Source organism: Bufo bufo, chromosome 3 (genome assembly GCF_905171765.1).
Source record: "Bufo bufo chromosome 3, aBufBuf1.1, whole genome shotgun sequence".
NCBI lineage: Eukaryota > Metazoa > Chordata > Amphibia > Anura > Bufonidae > Bufo > Bufo bufo.
In genome coordinates this window covers 626149000-626171418 of record NC_053391.1, presented here as the reverse complement: position 1 = coordinate 626171418, position 22419 = coordinate 626149000, and the positions used below count along the sequence as shown (strand labels likewise).

The 22419-nt window shown below is 45.8% G+C and overlaps 1 protein-coding gene across 4 annotated transcripts in view; it reads right to left on the bottom strand.

Moving 5' to 3' along the window:
* The window catches only part of STARD13 (StAR related lipid transfer domain containing 13), a 285728-nt gene that overhangs the window by 132120 nt on the left and 131189 nt on the right, over positions 1-22419 (bottom strand). Inside the window, exon 1 of one of the 4 annotated variants that reach the window (XM_040426134.1) lies at positions 3538-3720. The exons of the other annotated variants lie outside the window; for them this stretch is intronic. Within the exon in view, the coding sequence (XP_040282068.1) occupies positions 3538-3571 (34 nt within the window). The 5' untranslated portion in view covers positions 3572-3720. Of the gene's footprint in view, positions 1-3537; positions 3721-22419 lie in introns of those variants that run through there. 4 annotated transcript variants of the gene reach the window in all.

The following is a 22419-nucleotide window of genomic DNA, read 5'->3' as shown; positions in this document are numbered from 1 at the left end:
TTTTTGCCTTCCTCTGGATCAACTTGCAGGATGACAGGCCGAACTGGATGGACAAATGTATTTTTTCGGCCTTATGTACTATGCTACTATGTTATTATGTTACTATGAAATATTTCTACAGTACGTCTTATTTGCCCTTGTGCAGTGCAGTTATATGTTGTAAGGCCCTTTTTGCCGTGTATTAGTGGCGAAATAAAAATATATTCGCCGCCCAGCAGTGCACTTATCTGTTTAAAAGTCTGTTGTGTTGTGTAAAAGTAGAAAAAAATTGGGGCCTAATTGCCCTTGTGCGGTGCAGTGATATACTCTAAAGCCCAGTTTGCTGTGTATTAGTGGCAAAATAAAAATATATTCGCCATTCAGCGTTGCACTTATATGTTGAAAAGCCTTGTGTAGTATAAAAGTTTAAAAAACGAAGGGCCTACTGGCCATTCAGGGGTGAAATTAGATGTGGTAAAGCCCTTTTTTCGTAAAATTTATGGATGATTGTACACCTCCTTTTGCGGTATGGACCAAATTACTTAGTGGTGAAATTTTTTATGTGACACTGGCTTTTTTTCGTCAAATTTTTGGGTGATCCATTCATGGTTTTCTTTTTGGCATTAGCAATACTGATGGATTACTGACTAAATGCTGACCAAGTGAAGGCGGATGCTATACAGACAGGATCATTTTTTTGTGGGTTATTGTTCTGATGGATCAGAGGAAGGGCAAAATAATCAGTGACGTCAACACAAACTTACTGCTGACACCCTCTCCACTCTGTCGGGGGGGCTCTACTTGTATAAGCGTTTACTAGAACAGGTTCTGTAGACATCTATGTGGAATCAGCTGACGACTGTGTAAAAGGAGTGCGCTTCTTCTTGACGCTAACATCAACCTGTAAGGCTGAGTTCATACTTGAGTTATTTGGTTAGTTTTGGCCCTGTGACTGCCCAAATAAGTGAAGTGTGCAGTGATTCTAAGAGCGACGCCTGTCATACGGACTCACAATATTATTTCACTACCAAAGCAGACTCCCTATGTGTGTTACTGCAAGGCACAGTGTTCTACACCACTATAAAGGCTCTCTGCAGTCAGGAAATAGCAGTTTTTTAACGTAATAAATTTGAATCGCACTGAATTTTTCCCCAAAAATTCGGCGAACCGGCGGATCGAATTTTTGAAAAATTCACTCATCTCTACTAATAATGCATGTTGTTTCAGGGCAGAATCGAAATAACCATGATGTGGTTTTTAAAAAGTATTCTTTATTTTTGTAAAGATTTTTTATCTGGAGCACGTGAATGGGATGTAAAAGGCTAGTGGATTCTGTCGGAATTGGTGAAAGAATCAACAATGCGTGAACATGACCTGAAGAGCATTTACTGTATTTGTCTCTGTTGATGTTCAATAATCTGGAATATTTGATAATCCAGTACTCAACAATCATCCCATGAAGGGTTTTCTAGTACAGTGATCCCTTGAGATACAATGGCCCCAGGATACAATATTTCCAGCATACAATGGTCTTTTCTGACCCATCGTAAGTTAAAACCAGACTCAATATACAACGTCTCAGACCCAGATCCAACCAATCGAGGCCACTTCTCTGGTAAAATAGCTTTATTAGTTGCTAGTTATCAGCTGTTCCTGACTGTTATGTGTAAGGACTTGTTTTATCGGTCTTAGTTATCTGCTTATTTTTCATAAATATTAATTTTCTCTTATCTTGGATGACATTTTGGGGCTTTGGAACCGATTACCCAAGTTACAATGGTTTCAATATACAATGGTCGTCCTGGAACCAATAATATTGTAACTTGAGGGACCGCTGTACTTAGATTTTGAGGTGCTACCCTCAGGATAGTTTGTCAGTATCAAATTGATGTGGGTCCAATCCCTGGAACCCCCACTGATCAGCCATTTTAGGTGGTTGGAAACTATACAGCTCATGTAAAAGGGGCCCTTGTATGGTGCCGACAGCTGCCTGAAACAGCTGATCTGTGGGGGTGCCGGGTGTTGGACTTCCAACAGTGATAACCTATCCTGAGGATAGATCATCAGTGTTTAAAGAGGACCTTTCATCGGTCCAAACATTGTGAACTAAGTGTCATGATCTGTACTGCGGCGCCCAGGGATCTCACTGCATTTACTAGTATCCCTGGGCGCCGCTTCGTTCTCCTGCTATGCCCTCCGGTATGTTTGGTCACTTGGTTATAGTAGGAGGAGACTGACCTTGTTCTCCTGGGCGTCTCCTTCTCCTAGGCTGTAGCGCTGGCCAATCGCAGCGCAGAGCTCACAGCCTGGGAGGTTTTTTTCTCCCAGGCTGTGAGCTCTGCGCTGCGATTGGCCAGCGCTACAGCCTAGGAGAAGGAGACGCCCAGGAGAACAAGGGCAGTCTCCTCCTACTATAACCAAGTGACCGAACATACCGGAGGGCATAACGGGAGAACGGAGCGGCGCCCAGGGATAATAGTAAGTGCAGTGAGATCCCTGGGCGCTGCTGTACAGATCATGACACTTAGTTCACAATGTTTGGACCGATGAAAGGTCCTCTTTAAGTATTGGAAGACCCCTCTAATGTCAAATTAAATACATTTTTGAAATTCTTAAAGGGAATGTCCCACAAATAATATTCTACAGGTTTCAAACCAGCACTCGGATCTGAATACTTTTGTAATTGCATGTAATGAAAAATGTATTATAGCTACTGAGTTATTAACTGAAATGTATCTGTATGGTGCCACCTGCTGTTTGCTCTTTTTCCAATTTCTCTGTCCTGCTCACTGTGACGGAAGCACAAGCTCAGTTCCATCCTTCAACTGCCACCAGCTGCAGCAGAAAGGACATGACCCCTAAACCCTTAAGCTGCCAACTTGATATAAATCTAGCAGAACAATTGGAGCAATGAATGGAGAGATCTCTGGATCTATATAAGGTACAGGGCTGGGTTAGAACGAGATTCTCATGTTCTAGATTATGTACGATTTCCATTTTCTTTACATTAAAGATGGAACAACCCCTTTAAATGAAATCTGGCTGCAAAATGAATTACCGTATTATATGGGTCCATGTCCGAATTCAAACAGCAGACACATTGCACTATGTTGTTCTCTACAGAGAATGAGGTCACGACATTTTTTGGTAAGTAATTAAGGCTAATGTCAGTACATGAAGCGTCTTCCAACATTACAGTTGTTTTTTTTTTTTAATCCCACAGCAACAAGTTTATTGGATCAAATTACTCCGAACAATTGCTCAGTACAGGACGTGAAATGTAATCCAGGTTTTAAAATGAAGGTACAATAGCCTGCAGCTTACCCATTACTAGGAACACATGTAGAATCACACACACACAAGCAAAGCCAAAATTACGGGGGGGAAAAATTGAACACATTGTCCCCTGACGGTCATTACAAAGCTCTGACAACTAGTGGAGAACTGTGTTGTGTCGTGGCACTCAATGAGTTAAAAGTTTGCAAAGAAAAAATAATAATAATTAAACTATGTTAAAGATGTACCATAGATAAGAGCAGCGTGTAATAGACCACTTACCACAGAGGAAGCCCTCGGCAGTGCAGAATATCATGATGAAACCACGTCAGCTGAAATCACAGCGCCATGCTGCAGGGAAGGCAGCGTCTGTCATCCTTCTGCTTGTTGCTTCAATGCACTCATCCAACAATAGTGAATGTATCGCGCTGTACAGTGCTCCTATTGACCTGCCAGCAGCAGCACAAGTGCACGTCCAGCCCATCCGCTGCCACATCTTATGTAATGCCTTCATTCTGGGTAACATCTTCTGTGACGTGACTTTTGTGTTCTCAGTCCTGTGCTCGGTCGGAGGTTTTCTATGCCACTGTATAAGTTGATCAGTATTTTCCACAATACACAGTATAACCTTCCCTATAGCTTCAGACAGATTTTTATCATATGCCCCACACAGGGGCTAACCGCACCACAATGAGGGCGCTGCCACACCTTCAAGTTTTTGATGCAGTTTTTGAAGCCAAAATCAGGAGAAGGTATTAGGAGCAGATACAACTTCTACGCTTTTTTTTAACTTACTCCAGGTTTTGGCTTCAAGAAATAGCCGGACTGGGGGCGTAGCCTGGGGGGAGGCTACCATGACGGGGGGTTTGGTTTAGCGAGCCCCGGGGGGATAGGGATTGGCCAGTTTAAGTTTGGGGGCTGGAACTGGAGGGGTTAAGTAGCCAGGGCTGGAGGAGACTGGAGGCCATTTTGGGGTGCAGGTGAAACTCCCGCCCGCCTGTCCCTCTTTTCTTCCTTTTAGGAGTCTCCGATGCCGGATATGGAATTGGAAGAGTCGGAAGAGAGCGGTAGGTGACGGTGGGGGGGGGCTACAAATGTCACGGCGGCTGTGGCGGTGGGAGGTCCTTGAAGTTGGTGAGATTCTAAAGGATGAGGATGGGAGGGCTCCACAGTTGGGGCTGGACTCCCATAGTTGGTGGTCGGTTGTGGATAATTTTGGGGGATGGGCCGTCAGGGGTGCCTCCGAGCTGGCGTTTAACGGCTGGTGGCAAGGCGGCTCAACCTGGTAATAAACTTCTGCTGTTTGGGGCTTCCAGGACCTCCCCGGTTGGGATTCAGGAATATGTTACAGTTTGGGATTAAAAGGTTATTTATTATATGTATTTATGTAATAAAATGGCTGCTGTGGCCAATTTAATCCAAGCCAGGTGTCAGTGTTTTATTGGGAGTTGGCCGAGCCCGGGGTAAGGGCTGAGCCGGGGTGGGGTGGGGAGTGGCTTGGGATGGTGTAGTGGGTAAAAGGGGGAGCGAGCGGGGTATAACCAATACCCCCGTCAAGAAATAGCCGGACTGGGGGCGTAACCTGGGGGGAGGCTACCATGACGGGGGGTTTGGTTTAGCGAGCCCCGGGGGGATACGGTTTGGCCAGTTTAAGTTTGGGGGGTGGAACTGGAGGGGTTAAGTAGCCAGGGCTGGAGGAGAGTGGAGGCCATTTTGGGGTGCAGGTGAAACTCCCGCCCGCCCTTCTTTTCTTCCTTTTAGGAGTGTCCGATGCCGGATATGGAATTGGAAGAGTCGGAAGAGAGCGGTGGGTGACGGTGGGGGGGCTACAATTGTCACGGCGGCTGTGGCGGTGGGAGGTCCTTGAAGTTGGTGAGATTCTAAAGGATGAGGATAGGAGGGCTCCACGGTTGGGGCTGGACTCCCATAGTTGGTGGTCGGTTGTGGATAATTTCGGGGGTGGGCTGTCAGGGGTGCCTCCGAGCTGGCGTTTAACGGCTGGTGGCAAGGCGGCTCAACCTGGTAATAAACTTCTGCTGTTTGGGGCTTCCAGGACCTCCCCGGTTGGGATTCAGGAATATGTTACAGTTTGGGATTAAAAGGTTATTTATTATATGTATTTATGTAATAAAATGGCTGCTGTGGCCAATTTAATCCAAGCCAGGTGTCAGTGTTTTATTGGGAGTTGGCCGAGCCCGGGGTAAGGGCTGAGCCGGGGTGGGGTGGGGAGTGGCTTGGGATGGTGTAGTGGGTAAAAGGGGGAGCGAGCGGGGTATAACCAATACCCCCGTCAAGAAATAGCCGGACTGGGGGCGTAACCTGGGGGGAGGCTACCATGACGGGGGGTTTGGTTTAGCGAGCCCCGGGGGGATACGGTTTGGCCAGTTTAAGTTTGGGGGGTGGAACTGGAGGGGTTAAGTAGCCAGGGCTGGAGGAGAGTGGAGGCCATTTTGGGGTGCAGGTGAAACTCCCGCCCGCCCTTCTTTTCTTCCTTTTAGGAGTGTCCGATGCCGGATATGGAATTAGAAGAGTCGGAAGAGAGCGGTGGGTGACGGTGGGGGGGCTACAATTGTCACGGCGGCTGTGGCGGTGGGAGGTCCTTGAAGTTGGTGAGATTCTAAAGGATGAGGATAGGAGGGCTCCACGGTTGGGGCTGGACTCCCATAGTTGGTGGTCGGTTGTGGATAATTTCGGGGGTGGGCCGTCAGGGGTGCCTCCGAGCTGGCGTTTAACGGCTGGTGGCAAGGCGGCTCAACCTGGTAATAAACTTCTGCTGTTTGGGGCTTCCAGGACCTCCCCGGTTGGGATTCAGGAATATGTTACAGTTTGGGATTAAAAGGTTATTTATTATATGTATTTATGTAATAAAATGGCTGCTGTGGCCAATTTAATCCAAGCCAGGTGTCAGTGTTTTATTGGGAGTTGGCCGAGCCCGGGGTAAGGGCTGAGCCGGGGTGGGGTGGGGAGTGGCTTGGGATGGTTTAGTGGGTAAAAGGGGGAGTGAGCGGGGTATAACCAATACCCCCGTCATGTTCCACGGACATGTGCTGTATGTGTTCTCCACGGACATGTGCTGTATGTGTTCTCCACGGACATGTGCTGTATGTGTTCTCCACGGACATGTGCTGTATGTGTTCTCCACGGACATGTGCTGTATGTGTTCTCCACGGACATGTGCTGTATGTGTTCTCCACGGACATGTGCTGTATGTGTTCTCCACGGACATGTGCTGTATGTGTTCTCCACGGACATGTGCTGTATGTGTTCTCCACGGACATGTGCTGTATGTGTTCTCCACGGACATGTGCTGTACGTGTTCTCCACGGACAGCACACGTCCCCATTCATTTTAATGTGTGTATTCACACATCAGTATTTTAGCACGGTCCACGGGTCCGTGTTTTTAGCAGGGATGCATGCTCTATTTTGTCCGTGTTCATGGATCCATCACACCCATTATAGTCTATAGGTCCGTGAAAACCACAGATGCAACATGGATGCCATCCGTGTTTCACGGATCATTAGGAACATATTGAAAATTATTTTTCATCTGTGCAGTGTCAGTGAAACACGGATGACACACGGACAACAAAAAATGGATACATGGACCCAACATGGACATCTTCACGGAGGCATCACTGATCACCTTTTAACGGAGTTAAGCACGGACGTGTGAATGAGGCTTAGGGTCTCGTTTCCACAAACGTGTGAAGCCCGTGCCGTGGACCGCAAATTGCAGTCCGCAATGCACGGGCACCTTCCGTGGGGCAGGCGCATGGGGATCGCAGACCCATTCACTTGAATGGGTCTGCGATCCCTCCATTCCACAAAAAGATAGAGCAAGTTCTATCTTTTTGCGGTGCAGAGGCATCGTAGTGCTTCCGTAGTGTTCCGTTCCGCATCTCCGGATTTGCGGACCTATTGAAATGAATGGGTCCGCATCCGTGATGCGGAATGCCCACAGAACGGTGACGTGTATTGCGGATCCGCAAATGTGGTCCGCAATATGGGAACGGGACACCGACGGTCGTGTGAACGAGCCCTTAACTGTATAAAAAAATAGCTGAACGTGTGGCAGCACCCTTTGGCCACCTGCACATGCTGCAGGATACGTGCGGTTTTCCAGCGTGGTACAGTACCAGCAAAGTGTATCAGATTACACAAATTGCATGTACACTTTGCTGATTGTTTCCGTGCAGAAATTGACCTGCTGTGCGAATTACCAAACCTGCAGCATGTGAATTACATTTGCACATAAAACGCACATAAATGCACACGGAAATTCGCGCAATCTTATGTGCTATCACTCGCATCATGTGCAAGAGGCCTTAGGGTATAGCCACAGGTTTCTTGATGCAGTTTTGGAAGCCAAGTCCAAGAGTGAATTAAAAGAAGAAAAGGCGTATCTGTCCTTTATACTTTCTCTTCTTTTATGATCCACTCCTGATTTTGGCTTCCAAAACTGCATCAGGAAACCTGACTGTGTGACCATACCCTTATGCCTCATTCACACGTCAGTGTTTGGTCAGTAATTTCCATCAGTGATTCTGAGCCAAAACCAGGAGTGGAGCTCTAAACAAAGAACAGGAGCAGATCTTACCCTTATACCTTATGTTTGTGGAGGCTCCAGTCCTGGTTTTGGTTCACAATCACTAATCGAAATCACTGACCAAAACACTGACGTGTGAATGAGGCTTTAGTGTGTCTGCACATGGTGCAGATCTGTGTGCAGAAAATCCACATGAAATCCGCACCAGAAACGCACAAAAACACACATAAATCTGCACTATTTATCTAGATTTTGGTGCGGATTTTATGCAGTCTTTGGGGCAGATTTGATGCAATTTTCCGCAGATCTGACCCTTCCATTGAAAAGCGTGAAATCAGCAAAAGAAAAACAACAACTGACGTGCTGAAGATTTCAAAATCCGCACAGCAGGTCAATTTCCGCACCCAGGAAAAAGAAATGTATACATGGGATTTCATACATTTTGTCATACATTTCACGGTCCGCAAAACGGGGTTCCGTTGTTCCGTGATCCGTTTCCGTTTTTTTTTTCCGTGTGTCAAGTTTGCCTTGAAAATGATAGGAAAAAATAGACACGGATCATGGACGCGGATGACAATCTTGTGTGCCTCCGTGTTTTTTCACGGACCCATTGACTTGAATGGGTCCGCGAACCGTTGTCTGTGAAAAAAATAGGACAGGTCATATTTTTTTCACGGACTGGAAACACGGATCACGGACGCGGATGACAAACGGTGCATTTTCTGAGTTTTTAACGGACCCATTGAAAGTCAATGGGGACGCACAAAATCCCGGAAAACGGAACAACAGACACGGAACCCAATAACGGTCGTGTGCATGAGGCCTTATACTGTATTATGCAGTGGTTTTTCAGCACCAACATCCGTGTGGAAAAAATGCACGAAATCCGCTCCACGTGCAGGCACCCTGAGGGTCCTTTCACACATGAATTTCGCACTGGCCTTTTTTAATCCATAAAAATGTCCAGAATAACCGCAGACATTTTTTTTGGCCACCTGTAGTTTTTGTAGCATATTTTTCAGGTGTTTTTTCAGGTAGTGGGGGAGTGTGAGGAATATCTGGATTTACTTCCTGCTATTTGGTCCAGGAGTGGGCAGAGGAAATCAGGCTCCACGGGTGGCCCTGCTTCAAAGCGCGGCCACGTGTTTACATTTCCCACCCCACTCTGAGCTGGTCAACAACAACAAAGAAATTCTGTAGACATCAAGCAACCGGGAGTTCAGAAGAAATGATGAACTAATCGTACATAGCATAAATAAACCGTTTACGTCTCGGCGATCCTGGGACCGAGGCAGACGTTCTCCTGGTCTTCGTCTGTGTTCGGGATGAAGGGAAGGGGAGATACGGAAAAATCCAAGTAGGAGCCAATTAACGGTGCCATGTTTAGTCTCAAAGGCGGATCCGTTGGTACCAGAACCATTTCCCTAGGACCTTCCTGTGTAGCTATGAGCCATAATGGGTTTTATGGATCTTTGGTTACCAGGACCAGGAAGGGGCAGTGGAATCCTCCCAGGAAGAAGAAAGGAGCGTGACCGACTAAGGGCTCGTGCACACGACCGTTGCCCGGCCGTACCCGTAGGGTCTGCAGTACACTGGCACCGGCCGTGTGCACCCTGCATCACATGATGTGGACCCATTCACTTGAATGGGTCCACAATCCAGAAGGTCGGTGCGGAACGGGGGCACGGAACCCCACGGAAGCTTCTGTGGGGTTTCTGTCTGTGCCTCCAAACCACAAAAAAGTAGTGCATGCATAAAAAGGTGGAATCTGATTGGTTTCAACGGGCAACTAAAGCCTCCTGCACACGACCGTAGGTGTCCCGTTGCCGTATTGCGGACCGCAATACACGAGCACCGTTCCGTGTGCATTCCGCATGCGGACCCATTCACTGGAGATGCGGAATTGTGCGGAACGGAAGCACGGAACGGAACCCTACGGATCGCTTCCGTGGGGTTTCGTCCCGTACTTCCGGTCCGCAAAAAGATAGAACATGTCCTATCTTTTTGTAGAACGGGCGGATCGCAGACCCATTAAAGTAAATAAGTCCGCGATCCGCTGCGGCTGCCCCACGCCCGGTGTTCGTGCATTGCGGCCCGCAATTTGTTCATGTGCAGGAGGCCTAAGCCAGTTTTCCTTTATAAATCTCCCCGTGTCATTTTTCTTTAAGGTGTTTTTCCCCATAGAGAAGGTGTGTGGAAAAAAAAACCACCAAGTGCACCAGCATGCTGTTTTTTAAAAAGTGTCTAGAAAGGCATATAATCCCACCTAATGAACAAAAATGGCAGCAGCAAAAAACAATTGTGTGTCGTGTATTTTATATTTTCCATAGACTTTAATACATCTGGTGCTGGTATTTTTACCACAAAATGAACACACCAAAAACCACCACTATAAATGAAAAAGTGCACAAAGCGCCATTAAAACCTATGTAATGAACCTTTCCTTAGGATTCACACATAGGTTTAGTGGTCTTTTCCAGAACTTTTTTATTATTTGTGGTGTTTTTTGCACATGCAGTTTTTGGTGTAGTTTTTGCTGAAAAAGAATGGCCAGCTCCAGATGTTAGTTGAAAGTCTATAGAAAATATAAAATACTGGACATACAAGTGTTTTTACAATTTGGTGGCTCTGAAATTTTTTGGAAAGAAAATGCAGTATGTTGAAGAAATAAAATCTGAAAAGCACCATGAAAATGCATGTTGTATGGAAAAAACCCACAAGCGGTTTTAATGGTCAGAATAAATTTGTGTGTGAAAGAAGCCTAAAGAGGTTTTCCAACCCTAGGAAGTTTTTAAAAAAAGCAACTTACAACAGTGTAACATAATGAAAGCAGTAACACTCAGCTGAGCACTCCCCTGCCGCTCAATGCTGACGCTTCCCTGTTCCCCCACTGGCTTCCAACGATTTTGCTCTAGCAAAGATATGTCAGCCCATCAATGGCCACCGAGGTGACACATCTCCGATATGGTCACATGTTGAGCTGACGAGTCATCCTGGGGCAGGAAGAACAATGACAGGCGGGGAAGCATCAGTAATGGGTAAAGTGAGTATTAGGGCTCCTGCACACAAACGCATCTTTTGTCCGCATCCAATTTGGATTTTTTGCAGGTCGAATGCGGACCCATTCCCTTCAATGAGACCACAAAAGATGCGGACAGCACTCTGTTTGCTGTCCGCATCTGCACATCTACTCCATGCCGTCCGCAAAATTACAGAACATGTCCAATTCTTGTCTGCATTAAGGACAAGGATAGGACTGTTCTATTAGGGGCTGGCCGTTCCGTTCTGCAAAATGCCGAATGCAAACGGCCGATATTCGTGTTTTGCAGTTGCACAATTTGTGGACAGCAAAACAGCCAACGGTCGTGTGCATGAGCCCTTAGGCCTCTTTCACACGGGCGTCATGGTTTTGGCCCGGATAAGATGCGGGTGCGTTGTGGGAAAATGCGCGATTTTTATGCGCGAGTGCAAAACATTTTAATGCGTTTTGCACGCTCGTGAGAAAAATCGGCATGTTTGGTACCCAATCCCGAACTTCTTCACAGAAGTTCGGGTTTGGGATCGGTGTTGTGTAGATTGTGTTATTTTCCCTTATAACATGGTTATAAGGGAAAATAATAGCATTCTTAATACAGAATGCTTAGTAAAACAGGGCTGGAGGGGTTAAAAAAATAATAATAATAATTTAACTCACCTTTAATTTGACTCACATTTAATCTCTTCATTCTTCAGGAGCTGGGTAAGGCCTCTTTCACACTTGCGTTGTTGGGATCCGGCGTGCACTTCCGTTGCCGGAGGTGCCCGCCGGATCCGGAAAAACGCAAGTGTACTGAAAGCATTTGAAGACGGAGCCGTCTTTAAATGCTTTCAGTGTTACTATGGCACCCAGGACGCTATTAAAGTCCTGGTTGCCATAGTAGTAGCGGGGAGCGGGGGAGCAGTATACTTACAGTCCGTGCGGCTCCCGGGGCGCTCCAGAATGACGTCAGAGCGCCCCATGCGCATGGATGACGTGATCCATGTGATCACATGATCCATGCGCTTGGGGCGCCCTGACGTCACTCTGGAGCACCCGGGGAGCCGCACGGATGGTAAGTATACTGCTCCCCCGCTCCCCGCTACACTTTACCATGGCTGCCAGGACTTTAGCGTCCTTGCAGACATGGTAACCACTCTGAAAAAGCTAAATGTCGGGTCCGGCAATGCGCCGAAACGACGTTTAGCTTAAGGCCGGATCCGGATCAATGCCTTTCAATGGGCATTAATTCCGGATCCGGCCTTGCGGCAAGTCTTCAGGATTTTTGGCCAGAGCAAAAAGTGCAGCATGCTGCGGTATTTTCTCCGGCCAAAAAACGTTCCGTTCCGGAACTGAAGACATCCTGGTGCATCCTGAACGGATTTCTCTCCATTCAGAATGCATGGGGATAATCCTGATCAGGATTCTTCCGGCATAGAGCCCCGACGACGGAACTCTATGCCGGAAGAAAAGAACGCAGGTGTGAAAGAGCCATAAAGGACCTTTGATGACATCACTGCGCTCATCACATGGTCCATCACATAATCTATCACCATGGTGATGGATCATGTGACAGACAATGTGATGAGCGCAGTGACGTCACCACAGGTCCTTTTCCTACTGCAGAGCAAAGATGAAGACAGACGAGAAGCCGGGCTGCGCGAACAAGTGGATGAGGTGAGTTAGAATATTTTTTATATTTTTTTTAACCCCTCCAGCCCTATTGTACTATGCATTCTGTATTAAGAATGCTATTATTTTCCCTTATAACCATGTTATAAGAGAAAATAATAAAGATCGGGTCCCCATCCCAATCGTCTCCTAGCAAACATGCGTGAAAATCGCACCGCATCCGCACTTGCTTGCGGATGCTTGCGATTTTCACGCAGCCTCATTCACTTCTATGAAGCCTGCGTTGCGTGAAAAACGCACATAGTAGAGCATGCTGCGATTTTCACGCAACGCACAAGTGATGCATGAAAATCACTGCTTATGCGCAGAGCCCCATAGAAATGAATGGGTCCGGATTCAGTGCGGGTGCAATGCGTTCACCTCACGTATTGCACCCGCGCGGAAAACTCGCCCGTGTGAAAGGGACCTTAGTCTTTACTTTATAACATTATCAGATAAAAAAAAAACTAAAAAAAAAAAAAAAAAAAAAAAACAATCAATCATAGAGTTTGGCCAACTGTTTATATTAAAAGACTATTGATGACCTCAGGATCAGATTTGTCCACCACTCAGCATTCCTGTTTTAGACGCCGGTCTTATTAACCCCTATACCTGGCGGCGGATCCGCCAGAGTTATGAAGAGGCGCCAGCCTCTACATAACTTCAGCGGATCCTCCGCAACTTCTAAATGTAAGATAGCTTCCTAGCTGTCTTACATTTAGACCAATTTCTCTGCCTTCAAGAGGTGTAGAAAATGGTAAATGAGACAGGCCTGCTGGCCCATCCCCTTCCCTGCCAACTTTTTTAGACCTACCATGAGAAGGGAGAAGTTGCAGATTGCGGCGCAAAGGACCTTTGAGCTGCAATCTGCGCCAGAAATACGCTTCATTTAGGAGTATTTCTCTTTGATAAATGACCCCCTATGTATGTAATGGTATTGCTTTATATTTCAGACAGTAATTTAGTAGGGCTCTCATTCCTAGTGTTTGAATGGTGTATAAGTGGGTAAGGCTAGTTTCACACCTGCTAAAACAACCCGGCAGACTATTCCAACAGAGTTCTCCGAATCCGGCTTAGTCTAAATAGCGGGATTCATACTAGGTATAACCATGCAGGGTGCCAAAAGTTTTCCTTTGGGCTCTTTTCCTTTTTTAGAATTTTGAAAATGTAAAAGATGAAAATAAAAAAAAGTTTTTACTTAAAACACAAACGGAATGTGTCATCTTTAACTTTATGCCTTTTAGAGATCATTTCATATTCAACTGCTGTTCACAGTAACAGTAATTGGGACCAGGGGTGCCCAAACTTTTGCATGACACCGTAAGCTTTCTTTTTTAAGCAGTTTATCTCCACAGCGCTTCTACACGCACCTCCTCTTGACACTGGTTTGCTCCTCAAATATACACTGCTCAAAAAAATAAAGGGAACACAAAAATAACACATCCTAGATCTGAATTAATTAAATATTCTTCTGAAATACTTTGTTCTTTACATAGTTGAATGTGCTGACAACAAAATCACACAAAAATAAAAAAATGGAAATCAAATTTTTCAACCCATGGAAGTCTGGATTTGGAGTCACACTCAAAATTAAAGTGGAAAAACACACTACAGGCTGATCCAACTTTGATGTAATGTCCTTAAAACAAGTCAAAATGAGGCTCAGTAGTGTGTGTGGCCTCCACGTGCCTGTATGACCTCCCTACAACGCCTGTGCATGCTCCTGATGAGGTGGCGGACGGTCTCCTGAGGGATCTCCTCCCAGACCTGGACTAAAGCATCTGCCAACTCCTGGACAGTCTGTGGTGCAACGTGACGTTGGTGGATAGAGCGAGACATGATGTCCCAGATGTGCTCAATTGGATTCAGGTCTGGGGAACGGGCGGGCCAGTCCATAGCATCAATGCCTTCGTCTTGCAGGAACTGCTGACACACTTCAGCCACATGAGGTCTAGCATTGTCTTGCATTAGGAGGAACCCAGGACCAACCGCACTAGCATATGGTCTCAAAAGGGGTCTGAGGATCTCATCTCGGTACCTAATGGCAGTCAGGCTACCCCTGGCGAGCACGTGGAGGGCTGTGCGGCCCACCAAAGAAATGCCACCCCACACCATTACTGACCCAATGCCAAACTGGTCATGCTGGAGGATGTTGCAGGCAGCAGAACGTTCTCCACGGCGTCTCCAGACTCTGTCACGTCTGTCATATGTGCTCAGTGTGAACCTGCTTTCATCTGGGAAGAGCACAGGGCGCCAATGGCGAATTTGCCAATCTTGGTGTTCCCTGGCAAATGCCAAACGTCCTGCACGGTGTTGGACTGTAAGCACAACCCCCACCTGTGGACGTCGGGTCCTCATATCACCCTCATGGAGTCTGTTTCTGACCGTTTGAGCAGACACATGCACATTTGTGGCCTGCTGGAGGTCATTTTGCAGGGCTATGGCAGTGCTCCTCCTGTTCCTCCTTGCACAAAGGCGGAGGTAGCGGTCATGCTGCTGGGTTGTTGCCCTCCTACGGCCTCCTCCACGTCTCCTGATGTACTGGCCTGTCTCCTGGTAGCGCCTCCATGCTCTGGACACTACGCTGACAGACACAGCAAACCTTCTTGCCACAGCTCGCATTGATGTGCCATCCTGGATAAGCTGCACTACCTGAGCCACTTGTGTGGGTTGTAGACTCTGTCTCATGCTACCACTAGAGTGAAAGTACCGCCAGCATTCAAAAGTGACCAAAACATCAGCCAGGAAGCATAGGAACTGCAGAACCACTCCTTTATTGGGGGTGTCTTGCTAATTGCCTATAATTTCCACCTGTTGTCTATCCCATTTGCACAACAGCATGTGAAATTGATTGTCACTCAGTGTTGCTTCCTAAGTGGACAGTTTGATTTCACAGAAGTGTGATTGACTTGGAGTTACATTGTGTTGTTTAAGTGTTCCCTTTATTTTTTTGAGCAGTGTATATTGTTCTCTTTAACTTTGCGTCTCTGGCTGTCTTTCTGTCCAGACTTGGTTCTCTGCATCTACACTCAATGTGTAGGCATCCACTGTCTCTACTCTGACTCATGTGTCTACAAACTAAACTCCTCCTACCTATGGGGATAGTTCCACAGCCCCATCTAGTGGCACTGGCTGAAATGCATAAATACTTCATAATTCCCTTTTTGTCCTTTCTAAGAAATGCACATGAGACCCCCTCATTACAGTGGATGTCTGCCGTAGCCATGGGTCGTTGCATTAAAGGGAACCTGTCATGTGGATATTTGATTATAACCTAACTAATTATATACAATCATTAACTACTAAAAAGTACCTTAGATGTATTCACTTACTGGTGTGACAGATGGTTATCTCATAATATACACACAAAGATGCCGCATGCCGCATGCTAATGAGCTGATTGGAGTCCGGCGTGATGTCATTGAGTCCAGCGTATATTTAATTCAGAGCTATAGCCACTCCCCTGCCCACCTGCTGCTGATTCATATGGAAACAAACTGTCAATCAGCAGCAGGTGGGCGGGAGAGTCAGGAGCTCATGAATATTCAGGACTCATCATTATGAGCTGGAGCTTTTCAATACAAGATGTTGGCAGATTGACTGGGTCAATTAAAGAAAGTGACCCAGCATTGTGCTAAGAGAATCAGTCACTTATTTATGTTGCCCTTAGTTAGGACACCATAAAACTGGTGAAAGGTTCCCTTTAAGCTGTTTCGGATAAAATGCAGACCCTTTTTTCCATCTTAAATAAAATTAGAATTAACAAGTTTCTTTTAGATTTTAATGTATGCAGCTGAAATCATTAAATCAACATTGTGCAGATACTCTAAGGCAGAAATCTGCCATTTATGTCATTTTATAGAAAAACAATCGTGTATCAGCTGTAACCTTCTTATCATTTCAGGTTATATATTTAGTGTGGTTTTTCCAGGTATTCCAGGTGCCGGCAGAGGATAGCTATTTGGACAGTTGCTTTTTATTTGCCTTCTAGAGGATGTGATTAATTATTAACATGTTCAGTAGAGTTTGCTACATGACTGTTTCATAAGTAGAACAAACAGTGCCCCACCCAATTCTGGGAGACCGAGGAATGGCACACCAGGAACATTACAAGTTCACAAACACATCACTGGCAGCGAAACATATTTTCCAGATTTCAGTAGTATTAGCCTAGAAGGTGCTTATCATGGGGGTCACAATGCAACTTTGTTATAACCGCCCTGTAAGTTCAGCTGTCAGCTTTTGAGTGGGAAAAAGGACAGAACAGAATGAAGTGAAACAGATGATTGGAATGCTCCCCGGTATTTCAAGAGATGAATATGCTGATCTTATGGAAGACCGTGACCGGCAGATGATGTGATTCCAAATGAAGAGGTACATCTGTAATGTCATGATGTGATGTGATGAAGGAAATGGAAGTAAGCTGGAAGCCAAAAACGGTGGAGTAGAGAAAAGCCAGTAGCAAACAATAACCCCTTCCTGACCAAGCAATTTTTTGATTTTGTGTTTTCAGTTTTCACTCTCTGCCTTCCTGGAAATATAGCTTTTTTTTTTTTTTTTACATTCACCTAGCCATACGAGGGCTTGTTTTTTCGTACTTTATAATGGCACTACTTAAAGGGGTTCTCTGGGCTTTTAATATTGATGACGTATCCTCAACTGAATGAAAGGGAGGCGCACGTGCCGCCTCCCTTTTCTCTTCCTGCACGCCATAGACATAGCAGCAGCGAGCAGGAAGAGAGAAGAGAGACGGCATGTGCACACTGCGCGCACAACTTCCCTTCATACAGCTGATCGGCGGGGGTGTCGGGTGCCGGACCCCCGCCGATCTATTGATGACCTATCCTGAGGATAGGTCATCAATATTAAAAGCCCAGAGAACCCCTTTAATATTGAATACAATGTAGTGGTAAGCTGCAAAAAAAATTCCAAATGAAGTGGAATTGAAAAAACGCGATTCTGCCAGAGTTTTGTGGGTTTCATTTTTACCGAGTTCTCTATGTGGTAAAACTGGCCTGTTATCGTCATTCTCTGGGTCAGTACAATTAGAGCAATACCAATTTTTATAGTTTTTCTTATGTTTTAATACTTAAAAAAATGAAAAAAAATTTCTTTGCACCGCCATAGTCTATATTTATATCCATATGGCTACTTTCAGATCTTTCCACTATTGAGATCCGTCATAGGATATCAATAGAGGGAGAAAACGCTTCTGTTTTGTCCCCATTCATTGTCTATGGCGACAAAACTGAACTGAACTAAACGGAGTCCACCAAAATGTATTCCGTTCCGTTTGGTTGTGCTCCCATCGCAGACAGAATAATGCTGCAAGCAGCGTTTTTCTGTCCGTGATGTGGTGAGGAGCAAGACTGATCCGTCCTGACACATAATGTAAGTCAATGGGGACGGATGTGTTTTCTCGAACACAATAGAAAACGGATCCGTCCCCCATTGACTTTTATTGCTGTTTATGATGGATCCGTCTTGGCTATGTTAAAGATAATACAATTGGATCCATTCATAACGGATGCAGACGGTTGTATTATCAGAACGGAAGCGTTTTTGCTGATCCATGACGGATCCAGCAAAAACATCTACACGATTGTGTGAGTGCTCATTTTTTGCAGGGTGATCTGTAGTGTATGACTTTTTGATCACTATTTATTCAATATTTTTTGGGAGCTAAGCAACAAAAAAATAGCGAATCAGCCACTTTCAGTTTTTTCCCATTACAGCGTTCATCTATGGGATAAATACTTTTAATGCATTTGGAACATGGTGATACCTATGATATTAATGTATTGTTTATTTTTAATATGAGGAAAAGGGGGGTGATTCGAATTATATATTTTTTGCATATTTTTAAAAAACGTTTTAACTTTTTAACTTTTTTTTCCCCTAGGGGACTTGAGCATGCAATCATCTTACATAGAAACATAGAATGTGTCGGCAGATAAGAACCATTTGGCCCATATAGTCTGCCCAATATACTGAATACTATGAATAGCCCCCGGCCCTATCTTATATGAAGGATGGCCTTATGCCTATCCCATGCATGCTTAAACTCCTCCACTGTATTTGCAGCTACCACTTCTGCAGGAAGGCTATTCCATGCATCCACTACTCTATTAGTAAAGTAATCTCTTCTCATCATTGCTTCTCCCATAGACTCCCTATGTTCAGTGGCATACATACAGGGGTCGCAGTTGCGACCGAGCCCGGCACTCCAGGGGGCCCGGCCGCCTGTGGACCCCTGGCCCCTGCAGTAGTGCCACTCAGACTTAGGTGTGGGCCCGCGGCAGCGGCAGGTGACAGGGAGATGAACGCTTCCATTGTGGAAGCGCTCATCTCCATAGTGATCTGTATCGCCATCCTCAGGACAGTGATACAGATTGCTATGCTGCGGCCGAGCAGGGGAGGGAGGAGTCTCCCTTCCCTGTTCCTCTGATAGGCTGCCGGCACAAGGCCCGCAGCCTATCAGAGTGGTGCAGGCGGCGCGATGACGTCATCGCGCCGCCTGAGCTGTACAGCGCAGGACACAGGCCAGAAGAGGCCTGCACCGCATCGCTGCTAAGGAGGTAAGTATAAGGGTTTATTTTATTTTTTTAATACCGGACTTTACTTGGGACATGAGGAGACACTTGATACTGGAAAATGGGGGGTTGGCTTTACTTGATACTGGAAAATGGGGGGGGGGGAAGGAAGGTTGGCACTACTTGATACTGGAAAATGGGGGGGGGGGGGGGAAGGTTGGCACTACTTGATACTGGAAAATGGGGGGGGGGGGAAGGAAGGTTGGCACTACTTGATACTGGAAAATGGGGGGGGGGAAGGGTGGCACTACTTGATACTGGAAAATGGGGGGGGGAAGGTTGGCACTACTTGATACTGGAAAATGGGGGGGGGGAAGGTTGGCACTACTTGATACTGGAAAATTGGGGGGAAGGTTGGCACTACTTGATACTGGAAAATGGGGGGGAAGGTTGGCACTACTTGATACTGGAAAATGACGGGGGGGGGGAAGGTTGGCACTTGATACTGGAAAATGAGGGGGGGGGAGTTGGCACTTGATACTGGAAAATGAGGGGGGGGCGGTTGGCACTTGATACTGGCACACGGGGCGGTTGGCACTTGATACTGGCACACGGGGCGGTTGGCACTTGATACTGGCACAATATTTAGGACACTATTGGGGACCACAGGGCACAGTATTGGGGTAGTAGGATGTTTTGTCCAGAAGATGGTAGGATGATGGAAAAGTAGTAAACTAAGATATTTTTTTTGTCAAACTGCAGAGATTAAAAACGGCGTAAAAATGGTGGTCTGGTCTGAAAGGAGAAGACGAGGACAGAGAACATCTACATCGAAGGAGACGTCAGTGGATGTAAGAGGTACGGGCGCGATTTATGGGTGGGGCTGTGTGTGTGTGTGTGTGTGGTTTGAGGGCGGATGGAGACACAGAGGCCCCATAATCTCCTATTGTCCGGGGAAATGCCCCTCCCGAGACCGGGGGAAGGGGGGGGGCCCATGGATCAGTTTCGCACCGGGGCCCCATGGATTGTGTGTACGCCACTGCCTATGTTCCTAGGAATATTGCTGTGACAGGCCTCGGAGCGTTCAGAAGGCCCGATTGTGCCCAGTTTAGGCTACTTTCACACTAGCGTTCAGAGCGGGTCCGTCTGATGTCTGCTCAGACGGATCCGCTCCTATAATGCAGACGTTTGGATCCGTTCAGAACGGATCCGACTGCATTATAGTTTAAAAAAAATTCTAAGTGTGAAAGTAGCCTGAACGGATCCGTCCAGACTTTACATTGAAAGTCAATGGGGGACGGATCTGTTTGAAGATTGAGCCATATTGTGTCATCTTCAAACGGATCCGTCCCCATTGACTTACATTGTAAGTCTGGACGGATCCGCTTGCCTCCGCACGGCCAGGCGGACACCCGAACGCTGCAAGCAGCGTTCAGGTGTCCGCTTGCTGAGCGGAGGCGGAACGCTGCCAGACTGATGCATTCTGAGCGGATCCGCGTCCACTTAGAATGCATTAGGGCTGGACGGATGCGTTCGGGGCCGCTTGTGAGCCCCTTCAAACGGAGCTCACAAGCGGACACCCGAACGCAGGTGTGAAAGTAGCCTTAAAGGAGTTATTTAGAATCAAAAGAACATGGCTGCTTTCTTCCTGAAGTATGTATATGTATATGTGTGTGTGTGTGTATATATATATATATATATATATATATACACACAGTACAGACCAAAAGTTTGGACACACCTTCTCATTCAAAGAGTTTTCTTTATTTTCATGACTATGAAGGCATCAAAACTATGAATTAACACATGTGGAATTATATACATAACAAACAAGTGTGAAACAACTGAAAATATGTCATATTCTAGGTTCTTCAAATTAGCCACCTTTTGCTTTGATTACTGCTTTGCACACTCTTGGCATTCTCTTGATGAGCTTCAAGAGGTAGTCCCCTGAAATGGTTTTCACTTCACAGGTGTGCCCTGTCAGGTTTAGGCCTCTTTCACACGGCCGTTTTTTTTTTCCCGGTTTACTGGCCGTTTTTTGCGGTCCGTATACGGTCCGTATACGGAACCATTGATTTCAATGGGTCCGCAAAAAAAACGGAATGTGTTCCGTATGCATTCCGTTTCCGTTTTTCCGTTCCGTTTTAACATAGAACATGTCCTATATTTGGCCGCAAATCACGTTCCGTGGCTCCATTAAAGTCTATGGGTCCGCAAAAAAACGGAATGCATACGGAAGTGCATCCGTATGTCTTCCGTGTCCGTTCCGTTTTTTGCGGATCCATCTATTGAAAATGTTATGCCCAGCCCAATTTTTGCTATGAAATTACTGTATACTGTATTTGCCATACGGAAAAACGGAACGGAAAAACGGAACGGAAACGGAAACACAACGGAAACAAAAAACGGAACAACGGATCCGTTTAAAACGGACCGCAAAACACTGAAAAAGCCATACGGTCGTGTGCAATAGGCCTTAATAAGTGGGATTTCTTGCCTTATAAATGGGGTTGGGACCATCAGTTGCGTTGAGGAGAAGTCAGGTGGATACACAGCTGATAGTCCTACTGAATAGACTGTTCGAATTTGTATTATGGCAAGAAAAAAGCAGCTAAGTAAAGAAAAACGAGTGGCCATCATTACTTTAAGAAATGAAGGTCAGTCAGTCAGCCGAAAAATTGGGAAAACTTTGAAAGTAAGGGCTATTTGACCATGAAGGAGAGTGATGGGGTGCTGCGCCAGATGACCTGGCCTCCACAGTCACCGGACCTGAACCCAATCGAGATGGTTTGGGGTGAGCTGGACCGCAGAGTGAAGGCAAAAGGGCCAACAAGTGCTAAGTATCTCTGGGAACTCCTTCAAGACTGTTGGAAGACCATTTCAGGGGACTACCTCTTGAAGCTCATCAAGAGAATGCCAAGAGTGTGCAAAGCAGTAATCAAAGCAAAAGGTGGCTACTTTGAAGAACCTAGAATATGACATATTTTCAGTTGTTTCACACTTGTTTGTTATGTATATAATTCCACATGTGTTAATTCATAGTTTTGATGCCTTTATAGTCATGAAAATAAAGAAAACTCTTTGAATGAGAAGGTGTGTCCAAACTTTTGGTCTGTACTGTATATATATATATATATATATATATATATATATATATTATAGTCTTCTTTAATTTTTTTAAGCACTTAACCAACCAAAAGACAGGATATATAATTAAATATGGTAAGGATTTGTTCTTACCTTTTTATGTTACGCGTTAACAATGTTATTACTGATTTGCCACCAAGGAAGTTCTGTTTACAAACACTGTAATTACATAAGCTTTTCTTCCTTCAAACCCAGCTGGCATCCTTCATACACCGCTGCCTCCCGACCTCCCCTTAAACTTATCAA